Here is a 14,018-nt window from a genome sequence, read left to right on the forward strand (position 1 = left end):
TGTTCACCACCAGCTTTGGCTTTCCTCTCCCTTCACTACCATCCTGGTGAACTAGCCTTCAACTTTGATATCCTCCACGACCTAGAGCAATTGGTGCAACACCCTACTCGTATTCCTGACCGTCTTGAAGATACGCCCAACATTCTTGACCTTTTCCTGATCTCTAATCCTTCTGCTTATGCTGTCACCCTTTCTTCTCTGTTGGGCTCCTACGATCACAATCTCATATCTTTATCTCGTCCTATCGCTCCAATCCCTCTTCAGGATCCCTGTAAGCGAAGATGCCTCTGGCGTTTTGCCTCTGCTAGTTGGGGGGACCTGAGGAGGTATTTTGCTGATTTTCCTTGGAATGACTACTGCTTCCGTGTTAGAGACCCGTCTTTGTGTGCTGAGCGCATAACAGAGATGATAGTGTCTGGCATGGAGGCATACATTTCTCACTCTTTTTCTCGACCTAAACCTTCCAAACCTTGGTTTAACACAGCTTGTTCTCGTGCTATACATGATAGAGAGGTGGCCCACAAAAGGTACATAAGCCTTTCATCACTTTCATCTCATGCACTTTATATTTCTGCGCGGAACCATGCCAAGTCTGTTCTCCAACTAGCCAAAAACACATTCATTAACAGATAGTGTCAAAACCTTTCAAGATCTAACTCCCCTCGTGACTTCTGGCATCTAGCCAAAAATATCTCCCATAACTTTGCTTCTTCTTCCTTCCCTGCTTTTTTTTCAACCAGATGGCACCACTGCTATCACATCTATTTCTAAAGCTGAACTCTTCGCTCAGACCTTTGCTAAAAACTATACCTTGGACGATTCTGGGCTTGTTCCTCCCTCTTCTCCACCCTCTAACTACTTCATGCTACCTATTAAAATTCTTCACAATGATGTTTTCCATGCCCTTGCTGGCCTAAACCATCGGAAGGCTTATGGACCTGATGGGGTCCCTCCTATTGTTCTCCGAAACTGTGCCTCCTTGCTTGCCTCTTTCAGCTCTTTCTGTCAACATCTACCTTTCCTTCTTGCTGGAAGTTTGCCTACATTCAGCCCATTTCTAAAAAGGGTGACCGTTCTAATTGCTCAAACTACCGTCCTATTGCTTTAATTTCCTGCCCATCTAAAGTTTCTGAATATATCCTCAACAGGAAGATTCTTAAACATTTATCACTTCAAAACCTTCTATTTGATCGCCAGTATGGGTTCCGTCAAGGCCGCTCTACTGGTGATCTGGCTTTCCTTACTGAGTCTTGGTCATCCTCTTTTAGAGATTTTGATGAAAGTTTTGTTGTTGCCTTGGATATATCAAAAGCTTTTGATAGAGTCTGCCACAAAGCTTTGATTTCCAAACTACCCTCCTACGGCTTCTATCCTTCTCTCTGTAACTTCATCTCAAGTTTCCTTTCTGACCGTTCTATTGCTGCTGTGGTAGACGGTCACTGTTCTTCTCCTAAATCTATTAACAGTGGTGTTCCTCAGGATTCTGTCCTGTTACCCACTCTCTTCTTATTATTCATTAATGATCTTCTAAACCAAACTTCTTGTCCTATCCACTCCTACGCTGATGATACCACCCTGCACTTTTCCACGTCTTTTCATAGACTTCCAGCCCTTGAGGAGGTAAACATTTCACGCAGGTAAGCCACAGAACGCTTGACTTCTGATCTTTCTAAAATTTCTGATGGGCAGAGCAAACTTGGTATTGTTCAATGCCTTAAAAACTCAATTCCTCCATCTATCAAATCGACACAACCTTCCAGACAACTATCCCCTCTTCTTCAATGACACTCAACTGTCCCCCTCTTCTACACTGAACATCCTCGGTCTGTCCTTTACTTATAATCTAAACTGGAAACTTCTCATCTCATCTCTAGCTAAAACAGCTTCTATGAAGTTAGGTGTTCTGAGACGTCTCCGCCAGTTTTTCTCACCCCCGCAGCTGCTAACTCTGTACAAGGGCCTTATCCGTCCATGTATGGAGTATGCTTCACATGTCTGGGAGGGGGTTCCACTCATACTGCTCTTCTAGATAGGGTGGAATCAAAAGCTTTTCGTCTCATCATCTCCTCTCCTATAACTGACTGTCTTCAGCCTCTCTCTCACCGCCGCAATGTTGCATTTCTAGCTGTCTTCTACCGCTATTTTCATGCTAACTGCTCTTCTGATCTTGCTAACTGCATGCCTCCTCTCCTCCCGCGGCCTCGCTGCACAAGACTTTCTTCTTTCTCTCACCCCTATTCTTTCCACCTCTCTAACGCAAGAGTTAACCAGTATTCTCAGTCATTCATCCCTTTTTCTGGTAAACTCTGGAACTCCCTGCTTGCTTATGTATTTCCACCTTACTATGACTTGAATTTCTTCAAGAGGGAGGTTTCAAGAGACTTATCCATCAATTTTTGACTACTGCTTTGAACCTTTTATGGGACTGGCATTTCAGTGGGCATTTTTTTTATTGGATTTTTGTTGCCCTTGGCCAGTGTCCCTCCTACATAAAAAAAAAAAAAAAATAAATAAATAAATAAAAATAAAAAAAAAAAGATGGTGCGTACGCCTTTCCGTAGACTTTATGCAGCCTCGATGTTACCCAGGGTTCTGGTGGGCTGCGGGGTTGACAGGTAGCAGCGCGCCTCCTTCACTGTCGCGGGCCACCCAACGTCCGACCAATAATTCACTCCCGTCTTCTTTGGCATGCACGGTGTGCACACAAACCGTTTACGTTTGACTTTTGCCGCCACGATGCGGCAAGTGGATAGGAACTAGGCCCGTTTCGCTGACTCGTTAGTTTATTCAATTACGGTCAAACCTGACAAGAACGATTTCGAAATCGTAAGTACACATATTGGTCAATACACATATTATAATTACAGCAACAACTACATTGCTTACGGTTCATAACGTATATAGTGTCTTAACATCGAAGCTTATAAAACAATGTTGTGTCTTCAACTTACATATTCTGGGGCCTATTGAACAATCCTGGGTACTTTGCCGTCCGTTTTCCACACCGCTCTACCAGTGACGAGAGTACAGGTCATCTCACAACAGCAGGCTTCCCTCTGCCTCTCGGCCTAACCCGAGGGATAAAGCGCGCCTCTACTCTGCCAGGTCATAGGGACAGAGGTCAACCTTGGAGGCCCCTTGAGTCAGCCCAATTATTCATCTCCCCTATGTCTTATCTCCCCGTTAATGCTGACTCGACACCTTCGGATGTAAACATCAGACCTCAATACCATCCTAGACCATGGCCTCGCTCTACTTCCCATCTTCACTACTACAGTTAACTATTTTCTTCCTTTATATGTCCTTTATATGCGATTACGCCTTCTGACGGTAACACTAACACTATGCTATAAAAATTGTTGTGTTTATTAGGGGGGCTGGATGGGATTTAATATTTTTATAGTGGATTGCAACTACTCTATAGTGTTTTTACTCCTGGAAGAACGCCGCAAAGCTATGTTGTCAAATGATGTGATATTTATGTAAAACCTAAACTAATTATTATCTTAAAACCCAAACTATTTGTAGCACTGCATGGTTTGATGAGCTAAATACTCCATACTTAATACTTGAATTTCAATAAAAAGTAAAAAGAACTGATATGTTTAAGAGAAATTGTGATGTAGCAAAGTAGCCAACAGATCTCGGCCAACGCCTAAACGTTCTTCCGAGAATAAAAATAGTATAGTTTATTACTTATCAAATTTGGCTCTCGTAATAAAGGGGAAATGGGTGGAAATTTAATGAAATTGAGGCAAGGTGGGAAGTGCGCCCGGTAATATATAAAACAATGTATCCAACGGGCGGGGTGATTCGTCAGTGCATAACATGGCGCAATTTTCTTTCTCTGGCTTTATTCTTCTTCGTTTTTTCTGTCCCTTTTTCTTCCTATATTTCTCTAACTAAGCACCATTCATAATAATATGTTGAAGGCAACAGCAAAAGTTTTTACCAGAATCCCTAAAAGAGGATGATTAAGACACAGTAAGGAAAGCTAGATCACCAGTAAAGTGGCTACAACGGAACCCATACTGGCGATCAGCTATAAGATTGTCAAGTGATATCTGAAAATTTTTCTGTTGAGGATAGATTAAAAAAACTTGAGAGGAAGGGAATTAAAGCAATAGGACGGTAGTGTGAGGGATTAGATCGGTCACCTTTTTTTAGGAACAGGCTCAGTGTAAGCATATTTCCAGGAAAAAAAAAAAAAAAATGAAAGGTAAATGCTGATAGACATTTGGTAAAATTTGACCAGGCAGAGTGCAATGACAGATACACATTTTCGGAGAACAATAGGAGGGACTCAATCAGGTCCACAACCCGTCCGAATGAGGGCATGGAAAACATCATTACGAATGACCTTAATAGGTGGCACGAAATAATCAGAGGGTGGAGGAGAGGGAGGGACAAGCGCTGAATCATTCAAGATAGAGTTATAGCAAAGGTTAAAGTGATAATTTCAGCTTTAGAGAAGAGATGGCAGTGGTGATATTAGATTGAAATAAAGGAAAGACAAAGAAGCAAAGTTATTAGAGATATTTTTGGTTAGTTGCCAGAAGTCACGAAGGGAGTAAGATCTAGAAAGATTTTGATATTTTCTATTGATGACGGAGTTTGTGGATAGTTGGAGAACAGACTTGCTGTGATTCCGGCAGAAATATAAAGTGCATGAGAGTCAGGTGATGAAAAGCTCAAGTACCGTTTGTGGGCCGCCTCTCTATCATGTATAGCACGAAAACAGACTGTATTAAACTAAGGTTTGGAAAGTTTATGGCGAAAGGAGTGAGGAATATAAGCCTCCATGGCTGACACATCACCTACTGTCGAAATGGGACATTTCCTTGCTAGGAATCTTGAAAAGAGAAGGCCAAGAAAAAGACAACCCGTCTGTGTAGTGCGCTTCTAATGTCTCTCTCAACACTTCACAAAACCCGCACAACATCATGTTGTGCTACAGTTCACATCAGCTTCATGTGTTTACCCAAAATACAGAAATAAATATAACAATGTCCTTTTACCCCTAGAAATACTCACTTAAGACATTATAAATGGTACAATAAATGTCAATACCAAAGCTGAAGAAATGTTGGAACCTGAAAGGAAAACGGCGTCAGCTGATTCTATCTAAGGCCTAACTAAGCTAAACGGAAGCCAAATATACTAATGACTATATAATATTCGACATCCTCCCCACCATAAGGGGCGAAGCAACTTATCCAAACAAATACCTCGTACAATAAGTATCTAACATCATACCATATCATACCATAACCCAATAGTTCCCATAAACAAACACAACACATGACCTACCACCATACATAATAAATGTACAACTTATAAATCTAATCTGTGAGGCCTTTTAACGAGCCGACCCCTTGAAGTATAAACAGCTACCTCCTCCTCCTCCTCCTCCTCCTCAGGATCACAATCTTGTACAGAGTCATCATTAGCTACACTTGAAGTTACATCATCTTGTACTGCCTGATCATGAAGTACTGGTTGAGGAGTTATCACATCAGTGTCTAAATGAGGATTTATCTCTAAATCATGCAGGGTTTGAATAGTCCGGTTGAAAATGCCTTTTCCTGTCTTAACATCAACACTGCGAATCACACCGTCTCTACCGGGATACACATTAACAATCACACCCATGGGCCACCGTTGTCTGGGTACATTGTCTCCTCTAATGAGTACAACACTACCAACATCCACTTTACATTTCTGGTTGAAACCTTTTACTACAGGGGGCAAATTAGCTATATAATCTTCTCTCCACACCTTCCAAAAATGTTCCAACCTCTGATTTCTTATATTCTTTCTAATGTACAAGTCTTCAGGGCTTATAATAGGGGATTCATCAACATCAGAAGGTGTACATGTGCTGTTCCTACCAAGAATAAAGTGTGATGGAGTTAGATAATGATCAAAATCTGGGTCATCACTCACAAAGGTCAATGGTCGAGAGTTAATGCACGACTCAATTTCTATAAGAATTGTTTCTAACTCAGACTGGCTTACATACTTAACTCCCAAAGACTTCCTTAAAGCTAGCTTGACTGAACCAATGAGCCTCTCAAACCACCCGCCCCACCATGGGGACCTTGGTACATTAAACTTCCACCTTGGGGCTAGATGACCAAACACCTTCTGTACTTCTGTGGAGGCTGCAACAAATGTTTTTGCATTGTCGGAATAGAAAACATTAGGAATCCCTCTACGAGCAACAAATCTCCTTATGGCCCGCATACAATCGACCAATGACATGGACTCTGTGAGTTCTAGATGTACAGCTCTAATAACAGCACAGGTAAAAAGTAACACATACAATTTTTTCCCTGGATGATCAGCACTAAATAAAGGGCCAGTGAAATCTAAACCTGTAACTGCAAACGGAGGTGCAGGGTTGACTCGCAGGTCAGGTAAAGGGGCAACAGGTTGACTGCAAGGACGGCTGTCGTGCCTCCGACAACTCAAACACTCTCTAACCACCGTCTTTGCCATTCTTCTTAACCCAATCACCCAAAAACTAGTTTTTAATGATGACACAATGCTGTTTACACCTGCATGCTTCATGAACTTATGTTGAAATTGTACTAACAACTTAGAAAAGTGACCCTTAGGAAGAATGATGGGATGTTTTGAGTTATAACCCAGACTAGAAAATTGTAATCTACCCTTGATTCTTAGAATACCCTCTTGATCAAGAAATGGGTTTAATTTGCTTAGCTTGGAATGCTTAGGAAGAGACCGCTCACTGGATATGGCTTTGATTTCATCTGGGAAGGCTTGTCTCTGCTCTACATAGATTAATTTTAATTCGGCAAACTCTAGTTCTTCAGTTGTAAATCTACAAGTTTCCAACTCACATCCCAACCTTTTACTTTTACAATTATTTATGAATCTCAAAACATACCCAACAATTCTTAGTGACTTAGCAAGATCATTATATCTCTCAAGGTCAAAAATGGGTGTCCTAGTCTGAACAGCTAAACATGCTAAATTATTCTCAAGTACAACATTCACAGTGTTAATGCTGGCAGTTAAAGCATCTCTTTCCTGGACTCTAAATGTGGGGTCAGACAAATACTTAGGACCGCTAAACCACAGATCATTTCCAAGAAGGCTCTCTGCTAGTAACCCTCGGGTTATCAAGTCGGCAGGATTTTCTGTCCCCTTGCAATGATACCAGTTACTTGGAGGTGTCAGGTGCTGAATCTCTCTAACTCTGTTGTTGACATATACATCCTTTAAACTTGGATCATTCCTTATCCATCCCAATGCAATAGTGGAATCAGTCCAACACGTCACTTGGGTTTTAATCTTAAGATACAGAGCCTTCTTCACAAACACCACCAATCTGGCACAAAGCAATGCTCCCAACAGTTCTAGCTTAGGCAGGGTTAATTTCTTGATTGGTGCCACTCTACTCTTGGATACAACCAATGAAGTGTTACATGCACTGTCAAGACATAGCCTTAGGTATACACACGCCCCATAACCTTTTTCCGAGGCATCCCCAAACCCATGAATCTCAATAAACTCAATACTTTTCCAAGGTACATGGGGAAAATAATGTCTACCTATAACTAATGGACTCAAATGTCTGGTACTCCTTACCCATTTTTCAAATCTTACTTCTAAATCTTGTGACAACTTGTCATCCCAGGACACACCTGACTTCCAAATATCTTGGAAAAGTATCTTAGCATACATGGTAAATGGGCTGATAAATCCACATGGATCAAAAATCTTAGCTATTAAACTTAATACTGTCCTCTTGGTACATGCTAATTCCAAAGGGAAATCCAGGTCTAGACCACAATAAGAAAAAACATCACTGTCCTTAGACCACTTCAAACCTAGTACACTGTTAACTTCATCGTCCTGTACACAGTGAACCTTGTCATTACATTTTGATGCAATTACTAAACTATTGGATACAAGCTTCTCAAGAGACATGTTGGCTTCAGACATAATGTTGTAGGCTGTGGTGTACTTCCTTACTGCCTCTACTTCACTATCAGCCCCACTGAACCAGTTGTCTACATACATGTCTCTCTGAAGATCCTGAATTACTTCACACTCAGAGTACTTACTCAAATGTGTCTTAATCGTAGCATTAAGAAGGAAAGGACTTGATGTATTGCCAAAAACAACTCTAGTAAACCTCATGTGTCTAACTCCACCTTCGGCTGGCATAAAAAATCTATGAACATTTCTATCTTGGCTCTGTACACTTATTTGCAAAAAAGCTTTAACAATATCAGCAGTAACTACATAGGGCCAGCGTCTGTATCTAATTAATATCTCTACTAGGTCTGGGTTGAGAGACGGACCCGTTGTCATACAGTCATTGAGAGAAATCCCGTTAGGACCCTTGGCAGACGCATCAAAGACTGGTCGTACCTTTGTGGTGCTGCTGCTGAGTCTGACAACTGGCCTGTGAGGCATGTAGTAAACAGGGCCAGGGTGTACAATTTCCTCTACCGGCACCTCTTCAATGATTCCTAAATGCTCATACTCGGCAAATACCTTCATGTACTCAGCCTTTAAGTCTTCGTCCTTATCCAACTTCACCAAAAGCTTATTTAATCTCTTCTTAGCTTGAACTTCATTACTCATCAAAGTATCCTTCTTAGGGTTGTCCTTCCACGGCAAGTGGACTTCATATCTACCATCTACAAACTTGATCTTATCACTATATTCTTGAACAATCTTATCTTTAACGTCTTCCTTACTTTCCTTGCTACTACTTATGCCAATAGTCTCCAAATCCCAAAAGTTAGACATATCAGCATCAGTGACTTTAGAGATGCACAAGAGTTGAGGTGACGAAGGTTTAAAGGTTGGCAGTAAAGGCACACCTGTAGTGTCAGAAAATTTACCAGTGTTTCCACTCAAGGTCCAGCCAAACACTGATTTCAGGGCAACTGTCAACCCCACTTGAACTGCATCACTAGGCGTTACTAGGCTCCAGTAGTAGTCCAGACCAATAAGGATATCTAAGTCTAAAGGAGAACTATGGTCAAAGTCATCTGCAAACTTTAAATGATTAAAGGCACTTAAAATGTGTTCTGGTACTACTGGCCTAATTAGCGGTTCACATATAATGGGAATGCCTGCCAACACAAGGGAAAACAAATCACCCTTATCATCTAAAAGCTTCAACTTGTATAGACTACTTTGTACACACTTGCTTGAGCTATGGCCACCAAAGGAACTATAAGGGACTTCTGTATTGGTGACCCATTCAGGTTTACATCTTCCTACAAACTTATTGGTAACATATGACCTATCACAGCCATTGTCAAACATCAGCCTTGCAGTAACAATATCCCCCTTATGGTTCACTACCTTTACCTTAGCTGTTTGTAACACAGTCTTGTTCCTGTAGTGGCCTGACAACATCGCAAGGGTTTGGGTGCCCGTCTGTTTACTCTCCTCTACTTCGGCCTTAGGGACCACACTCAACTTAACACCACACATGGTACTATTGTGGTCACCACGACACTTGGAACATTTGGCCTTACAACTTCTAGACTTATGACCACTATTTAAACATCTAAAACACACACCCAATTCCCTTATCTTGTCAAACCTCTGCTGCCCATCCAACACCAGAAACTTGTAGCACTTCTCAGACTTGTGGTTTCTCTTACTACAAAACACACAATCTGATCTTTCAGGCGGGGAAGTCACATGTAAAGCCGAGGCTGTGAACAATTTTTCCTTGTTTCCCTTATGTACTTCTTTACTATCCTTACTACCCTTCCTTCCTTCTAAACTCTTAACATTGCCCTTATACATTTCACTCCTTTCTATCACTTCAATCTCCCTTTGAAGCCAACTAAGAAGCCACTCAAGATCACTTTCATGTCCACTACAATCCCTTGACCAGTTTAACCTTAACTCTGTGGGCAGTCTGGAAACAATCATGGGGGTTAGTAGCACTTCACATTGCTTGCCTGTAACTCCTTGGGCTTCTAGACTCCTCGTGTGCTTGACCACCTCGTCCCGAAGTCTCCACAGCTGTAGGATGTAGGTCTTGCCTTGGTGGACCGGAACTTGTAGATCAAGGAGAGCCTGGACGTGGGCGTGGATGATGCACTCCGACTTGCCAAACCGTTGCTTCAGCAGGTCGACGACGGTCTTGTAGCTGGCGCAGGTGTGCGGCACTCCTTCCACCACGTCCTTAGCAGTGCCGTCTAGTAGTGACAGTAGATAGGTTAGCTTACTAATGGTGGGCAGCTCAGTGTCGTCTATGTGTGAGAACTGTTCCCAAAAACTCTGCCACTGCTTCAGGTCACCGTCAAATCTAGGTAGTTCTAGCTTGGGAAGTTTTGCATGGAGAGGGGCTGTGGTACTTGAAGAATCCGACTTGTCCTTATCACCCTCAGCCAGTTTCTTAAGCTTGTCAGCACACAACAATCTCTTCTGCCTGGCTTGCTGTCTGACTGCATCTGCCTTGTCCAAGTACTCCTCTAGTGCCTCAGGACTTATCTCCAATTCTATCTCTGACTGCACTTCTTCTAACTTGTTAAGCCTCTTATCAAACTCTTCCAGAACTTCTACTAACTCACTGGAGGTTGCTGGGGGGCTCTTGGCTAGGAGTCCGTCCATCTTGACACACACTCTTGACAGCCATCCTTGACAAGCTGCTCGGGCCTTCTCTAACTTCTCCATCTTCTTCTAAAATGCAGGGCTGGAGACACTTAACTTGTTAATGTAGCAGTCCTTGGGGACTGTGTATCCCGGGTCTGGGCACCAAAATGTCGAAATGGGACATTTCCTTGCTAGGAATCTTGAAAAGAGAAGGCCAAGAAAAAGACAACCCGTCTGTGTAGTGCGCTTCTAATGTCTCTCTCAACACTTCACAAAACCCGCACAACATCATGTTGTGCTACAGTTCACATCAGCTTCATGTGTTTACCCAAAATACAGAAATAAATATAACAATGTCCTTTTACCCCTAGAAATACTCACTTAAGACATTATAAATGGTACAATAAATGTCAATACCAAAGCTGAAGAAATGTTGGAACCTGAAAGGAAAACGGCGTCAGCTGATTCTATCTAAGGCCTAACTAAGCTAAACGGAAGCCAAATATACTAATGACTATATAATATTCGACACCTACTTTATGCGCTCAGCACACAATGACGAGTGACACGGAAGCAGTAGTCATTCAAGAAAAATCAGAATAATACCTTTTCAACCTACGACAGGGGGACCTGAAAAGGTATTATTCTGATTTTTGAGTGACCAACTAGTTTTAAGTGACAAAGTGCGCGCGCAGCCCTATTTTCACTGCCAAACGTACGACGCATTCACTCCCAGCCAGGGCAACACACAGACGTCTTCAGCCGACATCATTCGATAGCAGCAGTAGTAGGCATGTCATGTAGGTTAGCTAATGTTAGGTTAAATTAAGTAATGTTAAGTTAGTGTTCTGTTATCTTAAAATCCGAACCACTCGTAGTATTGAATGGTTTGACAACCTAAATAATCCATACCTAATACTTGAATTTCAATAATAAAAATAAATAAATAAATAAATAAATAAATAAAAAAAAAAATAAAATAAATAAAAAAATATATTAAAGAAAAATTCTGTGATGTGGCATAGTAGCTAACGGATCTCAGCCAACGCCTAAACATTCTTCTGAAAAAAAAAAAAAAAAAGTCTTTAAGGGACTATTTCACAGTCGCTTCCTTTTGTTGTGATCATTACCAATGAGTGGTGATGCCAGTCACCAACAAGAAATCCGATTTCACAGATATTTTTTAGCGGCGTTGTTTGTTTTTTATCCTTACCAAAAATTGGAACTTTGGTAACGCTCGCTTGGGAGTTGTTGGGCCTCCACGATGGAGCTTATCAATGCATTTATTTCTTGCAAATTACATTTATTTTTTTGCAAATATCACAAGTTCTTATCCTCTTATACTTGTTTCATTTCCTAAATTGTATATTACAATTATTTAGTAATACAATAACATTTTGTAGGCTATAATAGTAATATGATAAAATCAAGAAGAATTTGGATGGCAGCGTGAATTCACTTCACTAGCTGGTGAAAACTCCACTACCTGTCACCCTTATTTCATCTACTTTGTTAAAAACTGTAATAATCCACACATACGCATAAGGTGTATGGAATTTTTCACCTAAGAGAAATATTAGATAATATTGAAATAACTTTACCATTTCCATCAGAGGGTTAAAGCTTGCTTCCGTTAGGCTAGGTTAAGATTAATTCAGTTCATTAATACAAGTGCTAATCCTTTCACTGGGTAGATTATGATAAAAAAAAAAAAAACATTTTTGCTGAGAAATAAATAATCAGTCTTATAATTAGTAGGCTAGGGCTATTTCCATAAAACCCGAAATATATCAATCAAAGCACGTGTACAGCATTGAGGAAGAGAGAAAAAGATACAAACGCAGAGTTTGGCGAATGTTAGACATATTTTAAGGGCAAGGTGCAAGCACTGAGGCACAGTTTTGGGGAACAATAGTAGGGACCCCATCAAGTCCATTAAGACTTCCGAGGGTTTAGGCCAGCGATGGTATGAAAAACATCATTGCGAAGAATTTTAATAGGTAGCATGAAGTAGTCAGAGAGTGGACGAGTGGGAGGAACAAGCCCTGAATCGTCCAAGATAGAGTTTTTAGCAAAGGTTTGAGCGAAGAAGCTTTATAGATAGATGTGATAGCAATGGTGCCATCTGGTTGAAATAAAGGAGGGAAAGAAGAAAAAGCAGTTACTGGAGATATTTTTGGCTAGATTGCCGTAAATCACGAGGGGAGTTAGATCTTGAAAGATTTTGACACTTTCTATTAATGAAGGAGTTTTTGGCTAGTTGGTGAACAGACTTGGCATGGTTCCGGGCAGAAATATAAAGTGCATGTTGTAGCTGCCTGGAGGCAGCTAAAGGATTTTAGACCCACACGGTGGCGCGAATCGTTCTTTGCATTCGGTCAAACCTGAAGACATACTCGTACATAATAAACATAGGACATGCGTAACACTACTAACCATTACATATTGTATTAACTTAATGCATCACTAATTATGGATTATGCTAATTAGAGCAATCAACTCCTCGTAATACAGATGTGGAAATCAGGTGTTTGGGGTCTTAAGGAGGCCTGTCACCAAGCAACACCTGCGTCTGTATTGTAGAAGTCCGATCTTTCCTGGAGTAGTCACGCCCTAACTCTGTGGCTATACAAAGGAATCTGTCCCTCCAGGCTTCGTTCCTGCTGGCCCTCGGCGCCTCACGCCTGCCCGTCTTACCCTTAGTTCAGCAATAGTTCTCGGGTGACTCATTCCTTTACAGAAATCCCTCTGTGTCTTATCTACCCTTCGCGCCATGTCATCAACTTTACCACGTAAACACAACCCTCACTACCTCTCTGCAGCTAAGCTCTCCACAGCTAGTTCCTCTCACACATCTCCACTACTGTGATTAACTACTATAATGAATTCAGTTTCCATAATCTCTACTCTAACTAACTTAGTTTCCTTAGTGTTACCCATGCTTCACATACTAGTTCACTTCAACTTTCATAACACAAATCATATTATTTAGCATACGCTTGTTCAACAACAACTTCTTTCATCCGTTCGGCAGTCCTTCACCCGCTCGGCGGTAACACATGTGATTCTGGTGATGGAAGGCTTAAATACCTTTTGTGGGCCATCTCTCTATCATGTATAGCACGAGAACAAGCTGTGTTGAACCAAGATTCGGAAAGTTTAGGAGGTGGAGAAAAAGAGTGAGGAATGTACGCCTCCATGCCAGACAATATCACCTCTGTTTTGCGCTTGGCACACAAAGACACGGAAGCAGTAGTCATTCCAAGGAAAATCAGCAAAATACCTCCTCAGGTCCCCCCAATTAGCAGAGGCAAAACGCCAGAGGCACCTTCGCTTAGAGGGATCCTGAGGAGGGATTGGAGCGATAGGACAAGATACAGATATGAGATTGTGATCGGAGGAACCCAACGGAGAAG

The 14,018-nt window shown here is 41.5% G+C and overlaps 1 protein-coding gene across 1 annotated transcript; it reads right to left on the reverse strand.

Moving 5' to 3' along the window:
* Positions 1 to 5,334: 5,334 nt before the first annotated feature.
* LOC135106191 (uncharacterized) lies at positions 5,335 to 10,683 on the reverse strand. The gene has a single exon (XM_064014968.1). The coding sequence runs from the start codon at positions 10,681 to 10,683 to the stop codon at positions 5,335 to 5,337; it is 5,349 nt and encodes a 1,782-aa protein (XP_063871038.1).
* Between the last annotated feature and the right edge of the window lie 3,335 nt (positions 10,684 to 14,018).

This window comes from Scylla paramamosain, chromosome 13 (genome assembly GCF_035594125.1).
Source record: "Scylla paramamosain isolate STU-SP2022 chromosome 13, ASM3559412v1, whole genome shotgun sequence".
NCBI classification, from domain to species: domain Eukaryota; kingdom Metazoa; phylum Arthropoda; class Malacostraca; order Decapoda; family Portunidae; genus Scylla; species Scylla paramamosain.